Genomic DNA, 19,122 nt, shown 5'->3' on the forward strand with positions numbered 1-19,122 from the left:
AAAACCAGGCAGTTTGAAACCAGCTGTAATAATGTTTTTTAAAGACCCCTGCCATTAAGCCTGACAAACTGAGTTCAACCATAAAGTCATGAGAGAAAGAGAAAGCTGACTCTCTCAAGTTGTTTTGTGACTTCTGTGTATATGTGTATGCACACAAAATGAACAAAAACATAATACAAAACAAAAAGGCAAATAGTAGCACAGGCCTTTAATCCCAGCACTCAGGAGGCAGAGGCAGGCAGATCTTTATGAGTTTGAGGCCAGTCTGGGCTACAGAGTGAGTTCCAGGCCAGCCATACTGAACTCCTGACCTGGGCAAGAGGGTATCTTGAAAGCCCCTGAGATGGCTCCGTAGGTATATACCTGCTAGCAAGTCCAAGAACTTGAGTTTGACCCCTGGAAGCTATATGGTGGAAGAAGTCCTTCAAGTTGCTCCATGACCCCACATGCACACCCTGTGTGTGAGCACACACACAAAACACACACACACACACACATACACACATGCACACACCTTGAATACAAAAGGACAGGACAGAACAAGGACATGAAAATGAAAGCAGAGGAACTATTTGTGAAGAACAGCAGGACCACTGGGGAGGGGTGCAGGGGCAAATGAGCCAAGTACACTAGATACAAGTGTAAAAATGTAAATGCAAAAATATGGTATTTATGAAAAATTGAGAGCTAACACTTTCAATGATAAAATCTTAAAATTTTTTTACTTAGAATCAGGAATGAGACCAAATGGCTACTATGACCACTGCTACTCAGCACTGTAGTAGAAGTTCTAGCCACAGGAATTGAACAAGAAAATAAAACTATCCAAACTGTCCGGGGAAGGTGAAACTATGTACACTTGTAGACGACATTATTTTGTATTTTAACATAAAGCAGAACAAAGCACAAGTCAGCAGCAGGCTACTGAACTCACAGAAGCTAGAGGACAGTACTTACATACACGCCCCAATTGATCCCTGTTTAATGTACTCTCCATGAAAACTGCATATTTTCTATAAACAGACAAACTGAACCTAAAAATACTTGTTAGGGTGTTCTCCAATAGCTACATATCTACAATCCGTGTGTGTGTGTGTGTGTGTGTGTGTGTGTGTGTGTGTGTGTGTGTGTTGGGGGTAGGGAGGTAGTTCTGAGACAGGCTTTCAAGTAATCCATCAAACCAGATATGTAGTAAAGCAGCCTTGAGCCCTGATCCTACCAGGATCATATGCAAGTACCTCTACGGCCACGCGGCTCTAACATCAATTTTTACTAGGGGTGGTTATAATAAACACAACACTTGAATATAATATCCACACATGGTAAATTACTAGGGGATTATAACAGCAACATTTTCACAGACAAGTATCAACACAAATTTTTGAAATAAAGTCTTTGCAGCAGAAACAAATAAGAAATCTTCACTGACAATTGACAAAATACTTCACAACAGTGATGTATTTATTTTTACTTATGTCTGTGTGAGGGTGTCAGATCCCCTGGAGTTACAGACAGGTGTGGATGCTGGGGAATAACCCAGGTCCTCTGGAAGAGCAGCCAGTGCTCTTAACCACTGAGTCATATCTCCAGCCCCCACAACAGCTATTGAAAAAAAATGGACTGTTTTTTCACTTTTTTTTTTCTTTTAAAGTAGTCTTGGGAATTGAACCCAGGAATTTGTGTTAGGCAAACAGGCCCATCTCCAGTCCCCAACTTAGAAAAGAAGGAAGGGAGGAGAAATGACTTCCCCTAACCCCAATATTTGAGACAGGATCTCATGTAGCCTAGGCTGGCCTTGAACCTGGTATACAGACAAGGATGACTTCAAATTTCTAATCCTCTTGCCTCCACCTTCCAAGTGCTTGGGATTACAGGTACAAATCACCACACTTGGCTTCCAAATATATATATATATATATATATATATATATATATTTTTAAAGGAATGCCTTTTTCTAAAGGTGCTTGGGTTTATAATCATTCATCATACAGCACAAATAGTCCCTTAAATACAATGTCTTTTATCATAGCTCTTCATATTTTTACATCTAATTAAGAGTAAGTATAGACATGCAATATATCCTTGACCTTAATCTTGAAATAAAAAATAATAAAACTACAAGAAACTTCAAATTTCTACTACTATGTACCTTTTTTATTTTTAAGTAAATTTAATTCCCTTTACCATAGCAAAAGAAAGTGATCCTACCCAATGTCTGTAAGGGGTGGTTTATCTCTCCCTCTCTTATAACACAGAAAAAGCTCTGGGCTTTTCAGACTTCCATAGTTCAGATTGGCTTGGAGTGCTGATGGAGTGGCTTCAACACAGGTGTACCCTTCGGGTACAGCTTCCCCAGCTGATTTGATAATCACTGCAATGTCTGTGATTGGAGCTTTAGGGCCAGTTGATTTAGTATCTATACGATTTACTTCTTGATCCAAAGGAGTTGATGTATCAGTGAGACCTGCCACAACAAAGTAGTCTGTCACTCTTGGTCCTTTGTCTTCTATCATGACTGCTGTTCTGTTACCTAAAACAGAAAAGAGAAGGTATCAATGGTTAGAAATACTTTATACTGATCAAAATTAAGACATTCTTCAGTTAGGAATAATCAACTATCACACTTCTCAGACTTATAATCAAACTTCATTCTGTAGGTTTTTAGCTCACCACTTTTACCTACAATAAAGTAGGTATGGTACATTTGCAACACAACTGCAGTCATTTCATGTACCTATAGGTCTTATTTTAAGATCATTAGCTGGGTGTGGTGGCTTAATCTGTAATCCCAGCGCTTGGAAGCCTAAAGCAGGAGGATTTTGAGTCTGAGGCCAGCACTACAGAGTGAGAGCCTGTAATTGGAAGTTTCTCGGGTCCTGCTGGGCCCCCCACAGTCAGGACGAATGTCTCCCACCAGCACCCCGCAGTTGCTTGGTCCCAAGTAAACACACAGAGGCTTATATTATTTACAAACTGTATGGCCTATGAGTCAGGTGTCTTGTTAGCTAGCTCTTATAACTTAACCCATTTCTAGTAATCTATATGTTGCCATGTTGCCGTGGCTGTGGCATTACCGGTCTGCTGGCATCCTATTGCTCCTTGGGCAGCGGGCTGGCATCTCCCCTTACTCTCCTTTCTCCTTTCACTATCGCTCTTGGATTTTCCTGCCTGGCTCCATCCTGCCCTGCCATAGGCCAATGCAGCTTTATTTATTATCCTATGAGATTAACACATATTCACAGCATACAGAAAGACATCCCACAGCAAGACCCTGTTTCAAAACCTGGAAAAGGGGCCAATGAGATGGATCAAGGGGTAACTCGAGAGCCAACTCCCCTGCAAGCTGTCCTCTGGCCTCCACACTCACAATATGGCATGCACACATACACATACACACACACACACACACACACACACACACACACACACACACACACACCTATCCACAAACATACACACATACACACTACTATTCAGTAAAGATTTATGAACTGTTGATCTAGGTAATAATATGAATGAATAATAAAATGATATGAAAGCAATCAGATCAAGAAAAAAGAATGCATATATGATTCTATTATTATTATTATTATTATTATTATCATTATTATTATTTTGAGATAAGGTCTACTATGTAGCCCTAGGTGGCATAGAACTCACTGTGTAGACCAGGCTAGCCTCGAAATCACAGAGATCTATCTGCATCTGCCTCACCAGTGGTGAGATTAAAAGCATGCACCACCATGCCTGGCCCCATATAAATTTTAGAAACTTGTTGGAAAGATGTTCTCAGTGGTTAAGAACACTAGCTGCTCTTCCAAAGGACCCGAGTTCAGTTCCCAGCACCCACATGGTGGCTCAAAACCATCTGTAACTCCAGTCTCAGGTGAGCTGACACCCTCTTCTGGCCTCCAGAGGCACTGCATGAATGTAGAGCATTCTTATAGGCATATTCTTAAAGGCATACTTATAGGCAAAACACCCACACACATTTAAAAAAAAATCTCAAAAAAAAAAAAAGCCAGCCATGGTAGCACACACCTTTAATCCCAGCACTTCAGAGGCAAAGCCAGGTGGATCTCTGAGTTCGAGGCCAGCCTGATGTACAGAAGGAGTTCCAGGATGGCCAGGGCTACACAAAGAAACCCTGCCTCAATTAATCAATTAACTTAATTGATTTTTAGAGGCTATATTGATAACAGGCAATATCAGGAGAAAATAGTGAGGTAGGAGGAAATTTGGGATATTGATGGATATCTTCACCATCTTGACTTGGCAATGATTTTCTAATTTGAAAGAAGGGTGTCAGAACACAGACTAAGAACGGAGTCGTGTGAGAATTCTAAGCAGTTGTGAGAAAAGTCCAAGGAAATAAGACAACAAGACACAAGACAATAAGTCTTGTGACTTCTGTTTCTTCAAAACATAGAATTGTTCTTGGAATGTGTTTTTGTGTTCCTCCCAGGTGTGGGGTAGGAGTGAGTTTCCTTCAGCTGTTGCTATTCATGTGCCTCTGTGGAAACATGTTTTTGTCATATGCAGCTTGTCCTTGTGGTTGTATACTTTATTTGGGTGATTCTTCTAAACTCTCAGCGCATAAACTGCCTGATGCTCTGAATAAAGCCGGCTACTGCACCAGATTTGAGTCGCCCCATTTTTAGGTTCACCTAAGCAGTAAACAAAAGGGATCAGTGGGAGTGGGAGGGAGACAGGAGAGATGATGAAAGGGTTAAAAAAGTTTTACTGCTGTTGGTTTTTGAAAGAGATTCATTATGTAGCCCTAGGTGGCATGAACTTTGTAGTTCCATGACCAAGCTGACTTTGAACTGTTGGCCTCTGCCTCTTTTATTTATTAAAGATCTATTTTTATTTTTAAATTATTGGGGGGCTGAAATGATGGCTCAGAGGTTAAGAGCACTGGCTGCTCTTGCAAAGGACCTGGGTTCAATTCCCAACATACATAGGACAGCTTACAACTGCCTGTAAATCCAGCCTCAAATGATCTGACATCCTCTTCTGGCCTCCAAAGGCACTGCATGCAGGTAGAGCACAAATATACAAGCAGGTATATCATCCATATTCGTAAAAATAAGTAAAAATTTAAAAATATATGTATCTGTGTATGGGTATGTGAACATGAATAAAGAGGCCCTGAAAGGCTAGAAGTATTTGGATTCCCCTGGAGCTGGAGTTACAGGCTGCTTTGAGATGCCTGCTGTGGGTGCTGGGAACTGAACTCAGGTCCTTTAAAGTGCCCCTAGTGCTCTTAACTACTGAGCCACCTCTCCAACCCTGTACTTATATTTTTATCTATTTTGGGGTTTTGTTTTATTTTGAGGAGTAAGACTCAGTCACAGCAATCCTTTTATCCTTTTTGCCTCACCCTCTGAAATGCCCAAACACTAGACCTTTAACTCTCTTTACCATGACCACTCAGACTACATCTACTTTACAGCTGAACACTTTTTCTCTCTGTGTGTACCTCACATTTTTATTCCTTCAGCTACTTAAGGACACTAAGTTGTCTCCATACCCTGCTGCTATCGAATAGTAATAAGCCTGAGGGTGGAGGGGTGCAGGTATGGCCTCAAGATAGCAATTTCACTCTGGCTAGATAGCTAGAGAAGTTTAATTGCCAGTCCATATAGTAATTCTATTTTTGGTTTTTGTTTGTTTGTTTTGTTTTGAGACAGGGTTTCTCTGTGTAACAGTCCTAGCTGTCCTGGAACTTGCTTTGCAGACCAGGCTGGCCTCTGCCTCCCAAGTGCTGGGATTAAAGGTGTGCACCACCACCATTGCCTGGCCAGTGATTCTATTTTTAATATGTGAGTAATCTCCCTAATTAATTTCCCACGTTTGTAGATGGTGTTCAAGGACTCCCTTTGCTCTAAACCTCATGTAGCAAAAGCTTTTCTGCTTGCTTTTTAGAGACAGGGTCTCACTCTGAAACCCAGGCTAGCTAGAACTCACTGTGTAGCCCAGGCTAGCCTCAAACTCTCATTAGTCCTCCTGCTTCAGCCTCCCAAGCCGCTTAGCTTTAACAAAGCTTTTTTAAAAAAGTATTTTAAAAAATCAACTTATAAGGCTTAATAATTATTCATTCTCCAATATAACAAAGATAATCTTTCATAATTTAATTTCATACTTCTTACTGACTATGCCCCCCACCACCAGGGTTTCTCTGTGTTGCCCTGGCTATCCTGATACTCCCTCCGTAGACCAGGTTGGCCTCCAACTCAGAGATCCCTCTGCCTCTGCCTCTGCCTCCCCAGTGCTGGGATTAAAGGCATGTGCCACCACACATGGTGACCAAGAAATTCATTAATGTAAACAAAACACCATTAGCTTCAACTTACACAACTAAATATCATCCACACAATTCCTCTCATTGTAATAAAAAGGTTTCTTCCAGAGTTTCACAATTTATCTGCACATTCCCACATCATGCAAAATGAATAATTTTTTTAATCAAGAAAAACAAGAAAAGTACCATTTTATCAGCTATTGGCTACATTTAAGCAATGTGAAACAGGTTTAGTGGTTTCCTTTAGACAACTCTATCGAGATCAGTTATGCCTATATCAGAGAACTAGAACATTGAAGTCCTTTCAAATAAAATCAGTTGACAAAACAACGATATTCTCCATTGCTGTATCTGTGGTGCCAAGTTTTACAGGAGTAATGTAAAGAGAGGGCTTGAGCCAGATCGTTTCATCCAGGTCAACCGAGACTAAGAGAGTGAGGTCCTATCTCAAGAGAGTCAGAGGGAGAGAGGGAGAGAGGGAGGGAGGGAGGGAGAGAGAGAAAGAGAAGGGAGGAGGGAGGGAAAAGAAGGAAAGGAAAGAGAAAGTCAGGCAGGATAAAGGAGCCCTGGAAAGTAAAGGATGCGGCAGCCACTAGTAACTGGATAAATCCAGTTGTTAACCACCAAACCCCCTTGGGAAAACTAGAATTTCCCTTTTTGAATGTTATCCAAGTGTGGTAGCAAAGGCAGAAGGATCACCAGAGTTTAAGGCTGGCCTGGTCTACACAGTGAGTTCTAAACCAGCCAGGACTACTTAGTGAGATCTTATCTCAAAGAAAGAAGGGAATGGGGAGCCAGCCTAGGCTTGGTGGCCGTACCAGTAATGCCAGAATTTATGAGGTAGCAGCAGAAAGATCAGGAGTTCATGGCCAATCTCACAGAGGCATTCTGAGGCCAACCTGTGCTTCAGGAGACCCATCAAGGAAAGAGAAGGAGGCGATTAGGTTTATCAGCCAATGGACCTATGTATCAAAGTAACACTATAACAATATGTCTGGGAAAATTAAAAAGGACAACTCTGGGTCTCAGTAATTTTGGTGTGTGATTTTTTTTTTAATTTGCAAGTTTTAAAAAAATATATATATATATATATAAAGTTTATTTTTTTTTAAATGAATGAATGGGGGCTGGAGAGATGGCTCAAGAGGTTAAGAGCACTGGCTGCTCTTCCAGAAGTCCTGAGTTCAATTCCCAGCAACCACATGGTAGCTCATAAACCATCTATAATGAGATCTGGTGCCCTCTTCTGGCATTCAGGCATACATATAGGCAGAACACTGTATACATAATGAATAAATAAATAAATAAATCTAAAAAAAAAAAAGAATGAATCCCAGTGGCATTTGAACACAGCAGTTTGACAAGAAGAACTAAAAAAAAGAAATTTTGACCCTTATTTTTGTTTTGTTTTGTTTTTAGAAGGGTTCTCATAGTGGTACTGGTGTAACAATTTTGAAATTAGACTGTACCTACTCTGTAAGTGAACAATTGTTGGAAGTCAGAATTCCTGCTGTAAGAATTTGTAGATATAAATTTGGGAAATATGGGGCTGGAGAGATGGTTCAGCGGTTAAGAGCACTAGCTGTTCTTCCAGAGGACCCAGGTTCAATTCCCAGTGCCCACATGGCAGCTCACAACTGTCTTTAACTCCAGTTCCAGGGGATCTGACACCCTCACACCAATGCACATAAAATAAAGTTTAAGAAAGTATTTAAAAAAAAAAAAAAAAAAAAGACTTTTAGCCGGGCAGTGGCGGTGCACGCTTTTAATTCCAGCACTCAGGAGGCAGAGGCAGGTGGATCTCTGTGAGTTCCAGGCCAGCCTGGGCTACCAAGTGAGTTCCAGGAAAGGCGCAAAGCTACAAAGAGAAACCCGTTTCGAAAAATAAAAAAAAATTTTAAAAAGGCTTATTAAAAGAAGAAGAAGAAAAAAAAATTGGGGGAATGTGAGGCAAAGAGTCAGAGTACTAGAATGAAATTAGAGGCATCAGTGTGAATACATAACTTTACAACATGTATGCTAAGGCAATTCTGTGCCTTAATGACTCCTAGAACAGAAAAAGCATATTAAACCAGATGTGGTGGCACTAGTCGAGCCTGTAATCCCAACACTCAGGAAGCTAAGGCAGGAGGATTTCCAATTCCAGACCAGTCTGGGTTAAGTAGCAAAGTTCTGGCTCAAGAAATCCAAGCAAGCCGAAACTAAGTAACTGCTCAATGCTCAGGCAATTAGAAAAGGCCATCTATATCAACCACTCCAGGGCTCAGGAACATCAGGAAAGAGACAGTAGAAAGACAGTATGAGGCAGCATTGGGGTGGAATGTTGTGGAAGGCTGTCACCCAGTTATGACCTGAAGCCTCACAAGCTGTGATTTCCAGAACAAGACCAGACACATCAACATCCTATATGGAGAGAAGACTGAGTTATAAGGTCCAACCCACTCCATGGGAGCTATAGACAGTTGCTGGAGAAAAACATTTTTTTCAATGTTGTTCCTGTAAGTAACCTGTCACCTATGCGCCTGTAAACAGCCTTAATTAAACTCATTCGGTCACTAAAAAGACAGGAGCAGATGCAGGGCTAGGAGGAGATCCGGAGAATAGTAGGGGAACGAGAAAGTAATGGGGGTAAACAGGATTAAAATACACTATATACATGGATGAGGATGTCATAATGAAACATTATTATGTATAAATAATGTGCCAATAAAAACATTAAAACCAAATAAATAAACATGCATTCATGTAAAACTAAAGTCCAGACTTTGGTTAATGTCAATGTCATTAGTAGGACAATTACGCCATAGTAATATAAGATGCTTTATTTTGGAGTTATGTGGGGTTTTTTTGAGACAGGGTCTCACTTTGCAACTTACTATATGGCCCAGTCTGGTATGGAAAGCATGGCAATGCTCCTGCCTCAGCCTCATGAGTGCTGAAAACTACCAGTAACATAAACTATGCCCAACTATAAAATGTTATCAGGAGAAAAACACAGAAACACTATCTTTTCAACTTTTCTGTAGTCTAAAATTATTCAGAAATTAACATTTTAAAGGTGGGGATATATCTCAGTGATAGATCACTTGCCTAGCATGGGAGAAGGCCTGAGTTCAATCGACAGCATCACTAGAACTTGATTTTATTCTTTATTGAGGGAAAGGGAGTGTCCACAAGAATATGAACACATGCTTGTGGAGACCAGGGGTGGATCTTGGGTGTCTTCCTCAATTGTTTTTCTGCCTTATTTTTGAGAAAAGGTCTGTCACTGAACCTAGAGTTCACCAACTGAGTGAACTAGCAGCAAGACCCCAGGGATCCTCCTGTTTTTACCTTCTCAGTTTGGCAATTATGGGAGCACAATGCCACAGCTGGCTTATTAATGTGTGTACTGGGAATCTGAACTCACCTCCTCTTGCTTGCACAGCAAATACTTTAACAACCATGCCAATTTCCCTGTCACAAGAATTTAAATAGATAAAAATTTTATTAATTTACTATATATGTGCATGTGAACAGTATTGACAACAGCAATATAAACAAGCAAATCAGGAAACAGTACACATGTCAATCAACTGATGAACAGACAAAATGTGATACCTACATATAATTATTTACACAATGGAGTGTCATTCAACAGTAAAAAGGAATGAAGTACCAACACATGCTACCACCAAGATGAACCTTGCAAGCATTCCACTAAGTGGAAGAACCTCGTCTCAGACAACCACAGGCAATTCGGTTCCACTTCAGTAAAATGCTCAGAACAGCAAATCTAGACACAGGAGTGGATGAATAGCAGACTCAGGCAGGCAGGGGTTCAGGAAAAATGCAGAAGGCCTGCTAATGGACAGGAGGTTCCCGTTCAAAATGCTTCCCCAAGAGCCAGGCATGGGAGCACATGCCTATGATCCCAGCACTAGAGATAAGAAGAGAGGAGGGTTGAAGATGTAGAGGCCAACCTAGGCAACAGGAGATTGTGTCTCAAAATAAATAATAGGTGCTAGAGTAGGGATTCTCAATATGTGGGTCAAGACCCCTGGGTTTGACAGCCTATCGGAAAACACAGATATTTACATTATGATTTGTAACTGAAGCAAAATTACAGTTATGAAGTAGCAATGAAAATAATTTTATGATTGGGGTCACCACAACATAAGGAATTAAAGGGTTGCAGCACTAGGAAGGTTGAGAAACACTGTGCTAGACAGCTCAGCAGTTAAAAGCGCTAGCTGCTCTTCCAGAGAATTGAGTCCAATTCCCAGAACCCACATGGGGCGATTCACAACCATCTGTAACCCCAGCTCTAAGGGATCCAACATCCTCCATGGCCTCTGTGGATACCTACATTCACACACATACCCAAATGCTGATACACATAAGAAATAAATAAAAATATTGTATGTGTGTCCTTCTTAGTTCTGATTGCTTAAAAGCACACCCAGAAGCAGTGTCACCAAAACAACAAACAGTACCTAATCCACCCCTACAGTAACACACCAGGGCAGGGCCCCCTAGAGAGACGACAAGGCTGAAGTAAATCACGGAAAATACATGGTACAACCAGAATGTCACATGCAAAGGACAAAAGGCCCTAAGATTAATGGGGTCCTGTCAACAGTCACAGGGACTAGCTTAAAGAGTCTCCTATAGGTCAAACTGTGGATGATCTCTGAATCAAAATGAGTGGCAGGAACCGGGAATATGACTCAGGAGTAAACTGCATGCTTAGCATACAAAAAGACAAAGAATGGTAAAAATGCATTAGAATATACTGTTTTTGAGCCTTGAGTGCATTCGGTCCTACAAAATGAAGGGCAAGAAGACTTTTTACAGAAGAATACCAACAGATACTTTGGGGTGAAGGAATGATAGAAAACAACCATTTAATAATATATTCAGATTCAAGAGTGTTAGGTTTCAATCCCAGGACAAAAGGCTGAAGTGCCTACTAAACATATCAAAGTGAACCTCACTGCCAGGTTCTCTCAGCATCCCTCAGTCCATACCTGTACAGGGCCCTCCTGGCTGGCATACCCCACTCCCTACTCTATCCAGCCCTGGGATTCCCTTCCCCCAACTGCACTTCCGTATAAAATCCAGCCATTTTGGTTACACCTTCTCCTTTGGGCCTCCTACCTGCTACACCTGGCTCCTCTCTCTCCCAGCTCCCCTCCCCGGGCCCCTCTCCTCACATGGCCCAGGGTCATGTCCACTCCAGACTCTCCCAGATGTCCCTGCCTCTGGCTATGATCTGGCCTTTATCTATAACAAACTTTCTCCTCCACCATACCTAGGAGCAGTCATGCCCTTTCCTTTTTAGTTCTTTTTTTTTTTTCATTCAGTGAGTACTAAGTAGAAAACAGCACAACAATAAAACATTAGTCTGGTGAGAGAGGGTGCACCTGGAACTCCTGCACTCAAAATGCTGAGACAGGAGGATCTTGAATTTAAGGCTGGCCTGAACTAGATATGGAGCTCCAGGCCAAACTGGACTACAAAGAAAGATCATGTCTCAAAAATCAAAACAGATGGGTCAGTGAGATGGCTCAGTAGATAAAGGTACTTATCTCTATACCTGACAACCTGGGTCTCCAGGCCTCACATGGTCTAAGGAGAGAGCCAATTCCTGCAAGTTGTCCACACACACACACACACACACACACACACACACACACACACACACAGAGTCAGGGATGCCCCAGCGATTAAAGTTCTTGCCTCACAGGCAACAGTTTGATCCCCAGAACCATGTAAACTCTGAGTAGGCTTGGCAGCTTTCCTGTAATTCCAACCTCTGAAGGCAGAGATGGGATTCCCAGAGTAGGCTGGCTACTGAGACTAGCTGTGTGGGAGCTCTTCGTTTGATCCTGCCTCGAAAGAAAAAGGTAGAAGAGTGACTGAAGAAGATTCCTGACATCAACCTCAGCCCTCTATATTCACACTCACACACTTGCACACACACCTACACATACATGTGCTTCACATACGTAAACACACCACACACACACACACACACACACACACACAAGCACATGAAAAAGTTTTAAAATAATGACATCAATAAACAAAAACAAAACAAACAAAAAAGATCCAGGCTTCGCAGTGCATATCTTTAATCTCAGCACCCCAGAGGCAGAGGCTAGGGGATAGATCTCTGTTAAATTCAAGGACAGCCTGGTCTATCGAGTTCCAGGCTAGTCAGAGCTACACAGTGAGACCCTGTCTGGGGGAAGGGAGGGGGAAATCTCCAAATAATTGATAATTACACTTCCAGCCAGGTCTGAGGCTAAGGCAGGAGGACTTTTGCAAATTTAAGGCCAGCCTAGACTACAAAGCAAGACCCTGTCTCAAACAGAAAAGAATAACATAGAAGCTGGAGAGAGGTCTCTGTGTTGAAGAGTTTAAGAGCACCAACTGCTCTTCCAGAAGACCTGGGCTCGATACCCAGCACCACATGGCAGTTCACAACCATCTGTAACTGCAGTCTAGGGGATATGCATTCAGGCACAAGATCCATACACATAAATACAAATGCTGGGCTTTATAGGTGAAAATACAATCTTTCAGAAAAAAAAAAGTATCAAGTAATGAGGAAAATACCTTTATAAGAGAGAAGAAAGCCTACGGCCATAGTTAACTAAGTCTTTGCCTGAAAAGTAAAGAGCCCCACACACCTCAAATGACTTATGGTTACCACTGCATTATAGTATACAGAATAAAAAGTGCAACCACGCAGCATCCATGTGGAGGTCAGATGACAACTTTTCAGGAGCTGTTCTCTCCTTCCACCACGTGGGAACCAGGATCAAAGTCAGGTTGGCAGGCTTGGCCACAAGTAACTTTATCCCCCGAGCCATCTCACCATCTCTGAATAATTCACCTTTCTGTGTATTAAAATCTCCTGCGCAGAGCTGGGAGTCTAGCTAAATGCTGAAGCACATGCATGATTACCATGTAAAAGAAGGCTCCAAATTTAGGGTACAGCACCCTTAAAAAAAATCACATATAACCTTGTGGGGGGATCTACCTTCTGTTTTGTTCCACTAGCCAATCCCCAAGCAACATCCAATTAACTGCAACTGGTCTATGTGTTTTGATCTAAACTCCCTCTCTTCACTCTTACCAAAACAAACTTTTCAGGTTTATTCATTCAGGCTTCTAAGTTTCTGGAGGAAAATAGAGCTTGCTTAGTGGTAGACACCTCATGTACTCACGTAATACACACCTCATGTACTCATGTAATACACACCTCATGTACTCACGTAATACACACCTCATGTACTCATGTAATACACACTTCATGTACTCACGTAATACACACCTCATGTACTCACGTAATACACACCTCATGTACTCATGTAATACACACTTCATGTACTCACGTAATACACACCTCATGTACTCACGTGATACACACCTCATGTACTCACGTGATACACACCTCATGTACTCACGTGATACACACCTCATGTACTCATGTAATACACACCTCATGTACTCATGAAACTCAAAAGGCTAAAAAAAGAGAATTGCCGCCGGGCGGTGGTGGCGCAGGCCTTTAATCCCAGCACTCGGGAGGCAGAGCCAGGCGGATCTCTGTGAGTTCGGGGCCAGCCTGGTCTACAAAGTGAGTTCCAGGAAAGGCGCAAAACTACAGAGAAACCCTGTCTCGAAAAACCAAAAAAAAAAAAGAGAATTGCCAATGAGTTTGAGGCCCATCCATGTCATATTGTGAATCCAGGCCAGCTTGGGATAAAGATCTCATTCAATAAACAAGAAAAAGTTTTAGAGGGAGGCAAATGGAGATTTATGTTTATAACTACTTTTTTAAAAGATTTGATTTATTTATTTTATGTGTCTGGGTGTCTTACTGCCTATATGTATGCGTACCACATGCACTCAGGGCCTGTTGAGGTCAGAAGAGTCAGAAGAGCTGGAACTAGTTACAGATGACTGTCAACTGCTGGGAATTGAACCCAGGTCCTTTGCAAGAGCAACAAGTGTTCTAATCCACTGAGCCACTTCTCAAGCCCCAGAACTACTTTAAAGCACAGCACAGGAGCACTGGGAGATGGCTCAGTGGGCAAAGCAGCTTACTGGCAAGCCTTGTTCAAAAAGAACAACGAATATACTGAATGCACCTGGGCATACAGGTCCATCACTTGGGAGGCAAAGCAGGACGGCTAGTCCGTGAGTGTGAGGACTGAGTGGGGAGCAGGGACAACTCTTCTGGCCTCCGCAGGCACAGACACACATAAACATGATCAAAATTAATAAATCTTTTAAAGCAAAAAAGAAAAGCAAGCTTAACCATTAGGAAGCGGGAAGGAGGAATTGACATAGAGAGGCTGGAGAGGCAGTTAACACTTGCCACTTTTCCAAAGGACCCAAGTTCAGTTCCCAGCACCACATCCTTCAGTATACAACCACTGGTAACTACAGCTCAAGGAGATGTAATCGTTCAACCTCCTTGGGCACTACTAAATACACAAGCAACTACAACAGAGAACAGCCTAGATCAACAAAAAAAATCAAGAGCCAATATGGTGGCACACACCTGTAATCCTACAACTCAGGAGTCAGAGTTAGGAAAATCTCGAATCCAAGGCCAGACTGTGATAATAATTAGCCCAGCCAAACATACTATAGCTCCCACATAATCTCACCAGTGCATGGCTACCTCCACTGTAAACAGCCCCTTCAGAGCACTCTCTGTATTAATTAATAACTGATGAGTAAATAGAGTCTCTAGTTTATATTAGGGCCCCCTTTTGATAGTATACAGTCTGTGGCTTTGAACAAATGAACAGTGCACACATCTACTACTACAGTTTCACATGTAGTTTCAGTGCCTTAAAGTTTTCTATATGCTTTGCCTTCCCCCACTTCTCCTGCCCCCTACCCCCGCTTGTTGCTGTTTTTCTTTTCTTTATGGCTTTTTTGAGACAGGGTCTCATAGCCCAGGCTGGCTTTGAACTCATAATCCTCCCACTTCGACCTCTCAAGTACTAGGATTACTGGCATGCCCAGCTTTTTGCCGTTACTGGGGTCTTGCCTTTATTATTATTATTATTATTATTATTTACTTATTTGTGTATGTGGGTGGATGTGCATGGTACAGTACATGCATAAAGATCGGAAAATAACTTGCAGGAGTCACTTTGCTCCTCCTAACGTATGGGACCTACGGATCAAACCTAGGGTTTGGTGACAAGTGCCTTACTTGCTCAGCCATCTCACTGGCCCTTATTTTGTTTTGAGACAGCATGTTAAACAGCCAGGCTAGCCTCAACCTTACAATGAAGCCGAGGCTAGTCCTGATCCTCCTCCTGCCACCTCCCAACTACGGGGAATCACAAGCATATGACATCACACCCAGCTATCTAATTCCATTTACTGTTACCTGTTTTAAGCGCAGGGCCACTGAAATTTCTAAACTACATATGTGAGTTGGAGGTATGCAAAGTTTCTGGGTTCGACCTAAAAAAACACAGTAACACAAAGAAGTCATGCATGAGAATTACACTGCATTTCCTCCACAGCAATAATCTAACCAGCAGTAGGAGGACAGGGAAAGATAAAAGTCCCACCAATCTGAAAGGAGGAAGTATTACCAGCTTTCTTAGCAAACATTATGAATGTGCATGGGGGAAAAAAGAAAAAGCTAAGAGCAACTGGAAGTCAAATGTAAGTTTGAGCAGACCATGGAGAAGGTGACCTGCAATCCCTGCACTTGAGAGCAGGAGGCAGAAGAGCCTAAGGTCGTCCTCAGCTTCTCAGTAAGTTCCAGGTTACCTAGGCATGCATCTTTCCCAGAATTTAAGGGGCCCAGGCACGAGGATAGCAGCAAGTTTGAGGCCATGTTGGTCTACACAGCAAGTTCCAGGTATGCCTAGACTATACAGCAGGACTTGTAACAAAAGAAAGTAGTTTTCAAACTGGGCCTGATGTCTCATGTTTGCCTTTAGGACTCACACTGAGGCAAAAGCAGGAGAATTACAGAAAATTCCCACAAATACTATTATAAATTTCAAATAATAAAGTATCTAAATTTGGAATTCCTTACACCGTGATGCTAAAAGACGTCTTTTACTAGGCTATAATGCATGAAATTCTTTCCCCAATCTTCAACTTTCTTTTTGGTGCTCGGTTTTGTTTTTTTCTAAACATGGTCTCACCACTTACTGGAGTGAAATTTGTTTGCCGAGTAGTGAGGCTGGCCTCACACAATCATCCTGCCGCCACCTTCCAAGTGCTGGCGGATTAGAGATGTGCAACACTACACCTGGCTTCCCAAAGTTTAACTGCTAAAGAACATCCCATTCCACCAAGACATCCCATTGCTACAAATCTATAAAACTGACAACCTGAAAGAAGGTACGGTTTGTGAGGCACCATCCCCAAAAAGTTGACATTCTAATTCGTGTACTATGAAAACTTGTGTCCTAATTATAACAGATATTCTGTTTTCAAATCACAACAGTCAGATGAGACAACCTGCCACTGACTCAGCTGCTTTCTTTTTCACTTTACAACCTGCACTTAGGATGCAAGAACCAGACGAAAACATAACTCTGAAAGTGAGCAGCAAAGCCAATATGGTGTTTGTCTTGGCAGGCAACACCAATGAAAATATGAGATGCTTCAGTCTTGGCTGGCAGATATACAAAAAGCAAGGGTGCCTTGTCATTATTTACCATGCAAAATCCTCCATGCATAAATTACACACTGCCTTTTACTACAGATGCTTAACATGTTTCCTTAGATAGATCACCTGCCCGAATAACCATCCAAATCTGGCACCAGGAATCATTACAGCCTGCACAACATGACAGTTCCTTGTAACTTAGAACATTTGCTTTTAAAAAGTCTCCACCTACAACTTCTCTACCAAGTTCTTCTGCTACAAGCTCAAGTTTATACTATAAAAATACTGTATTTATTCCCAGAATGCACTTATTTACAAATTACACGGAAGTAAATTATTAAAATACAAAAACATCAACATTTCTAATACATCTTTTCTATTATTCAAGTAACCAAATAATTACACCCCCCAAGGTATTATCAGCCAAAAATCAAAAGACATGGGATTATTTCACTAAAACAGGTAATAAAGACGATTAGCCCCTTAATCTCGATCAATTACTTTATAAATAGTCAAAGGAGGCACCATGTGGTGGGGAGTGGACTGAATAGCAGAAAACGTTTTGTCGATAACTAAAAAACGATTCACAATCCAGTAAGAGGCAGGTCATGTTCATGAACACAATTCTATGTTTATATCTGAGATTTCTGAGTTCAAGAAGGCAGTTTTGCCAACTTTTTAACACTAATATGGATAACAGAGCAGAAAATATATCGGGTTTTTAATGGTTATAATGACTGAGATATAAAGAATGGTTTTCCTTTTGCAATTCACTTTTTTTTTTTTTTTTTTACAAAAAAGTCACACAAAGCGTTCTAGATTTGAGGTAATTTAATATACACGATTTCCTCAAATCAAATGTTTACTGAAAACTTAGCAAGAGCACATTGTACCTAAGGATCTCTTCTATCTACTTCTCCTTGGAAACAGATAGGAAGGGAAGACCTACTCCTAGGGTTAACAGGAGTGTGAGAACATCTTAATTGCAGTTGCACACAATTAAGCAGACGCAGTAGGTCAACTGCTCAGGCTACACAGTGCATGACAACCTCTGCAGGCACAATCGCACAAGTTGCGCTTTCAGTCCGGGGGATGACACCTTCCCTCACATTTGCTCAAGTAACTACGGTAACTGCCCTAAATTTTCCCGTGTGAAACCAACAAAATGTGGGGGAAGAGAGGGAGGGGGACATTTTAAAAACTGGGTCACTCCTTATTTGTTCTCTCCAAGCACATTCTTCGGGAGGGAAACGGCCTACGAAGCAGGGAGAGAGGGGAGAGGCTGAGAGCATCTCCAGTGCTTTAAAGTTACAGTTCTTACAGGAGTCCGGCACTAGGGGCTCATTAGTTGGCTTTATTTGCGTTTAGTCACTCCGGAGCTGAATGGAGCCTTCCTCTAAGTTATCCCCAACAAAGCAGCCCTAAGCATCGGCCACAGTCCGGCAGAGGAGGAAATGCCCTGGATTCACCTGCGGCACCTGCTTGCGCCCGGCTGCCTCCACCTCCGCAGCGTCAGCCGACCCCTCCGCTCCACCCCAGCGCCCTGGAGGCACCGCCACCGCTCCGCGACCCACCGGCCGGGCCAGGGCCCCGGAGTCTGGCTCCCGCCCCACCCCGGCGGCAGAGGCCAGGCCCTGGCGCAGCACCGAGGCGATCCTCACGAGGCCCTCGAGCCGCAGCCACTTCGCACCGCAGCCGGCAGGACTCCGGGGACCTCTCGCCCGCCGCTCCCCTCCTCGGACTTGGTCCCGTACGCTACCTGCGCGGGGAGGCACGGGCAGGGCGGTGGTGCGGACTCACCTGCGCCAGCCCCGTCAGCGACGGCCCGACACTGCAGCTTCCTGGGGCGAGAAAGCGCCGGCTACGCGGCCTGGGCACCCTCCGCAGGCAGGGGCCGGGACGCCGGCGGCCCCTCTGCGCCTGCGCCTCCCCGCGCGGCCGGGTCTCGAGGGGCACCGCCTGCGGCGAGGGCAACTGCCGGCCGAGGGGCTCGCGGGGCGGCGGGCGGGCGCTGCGGGGAGGGACCGACGTCTAGGCGCTGCCGGGCGGCGAGCCTGTCCCCGACCGCAGACCGCCATGTTTCTGTTCCCTCTCCTCGTTTGCCTTCCCCTCCTTCCGCCCCTTTCCACAGAACACCACTTTCCCTCCCTTCTTCCCTCTCCCTTT

General features: G+C 43.0%; 1 protein-coding gene across 2 annotated transcripts in view; it reads right to left on the reverse strand.

Annotated features, from left to right (window-relative positions):
• Positions 1–18,868, reverse strand: part of Dennd4c (DENN domain containing 4C) — a 99,468-nt gene extending 80,600 nt beyond the window's left edge. For both annotated transcript variants that reach the window (XM_052715471.1, XM_052715470.1), the window contains exons 1-2: positions 18,757–18,868; positions 2,210–2,531 (exon numbers count right to left, since the gene is read on the reverse strand). In XM_052715471.1, the coding sequence (XP_052571431.1) occupies positions 2,210–2,514 (305 nt within the window). In that variant the 5' untranslated portion in view covers positions 2,515–2,531; positions 18,757–18,868. The remainder of the gene's footprint in view (positions 1–2,209; positions 2,532–18,756) is intronic.
• Positions 18,869–19,122: the final 254 nt, after the last annotated feature.

Source organism: Peromyscus californicus, unplaced genomic scaffold, assembly GCF_007827085.1.
Source record: "Peromyscus californicus insignis strain IS unplaced genomic scaffold, ASM782708v3 Scaffold_5__1_contigs__length_169319896, whole genome shotgun sequence".
Lineage (NCBI taxonomy): Eukaryota > Metazoa > Chordata > Mammalia > Rodentia > Cricetidae > Peromyscus > Peromyscus californicus.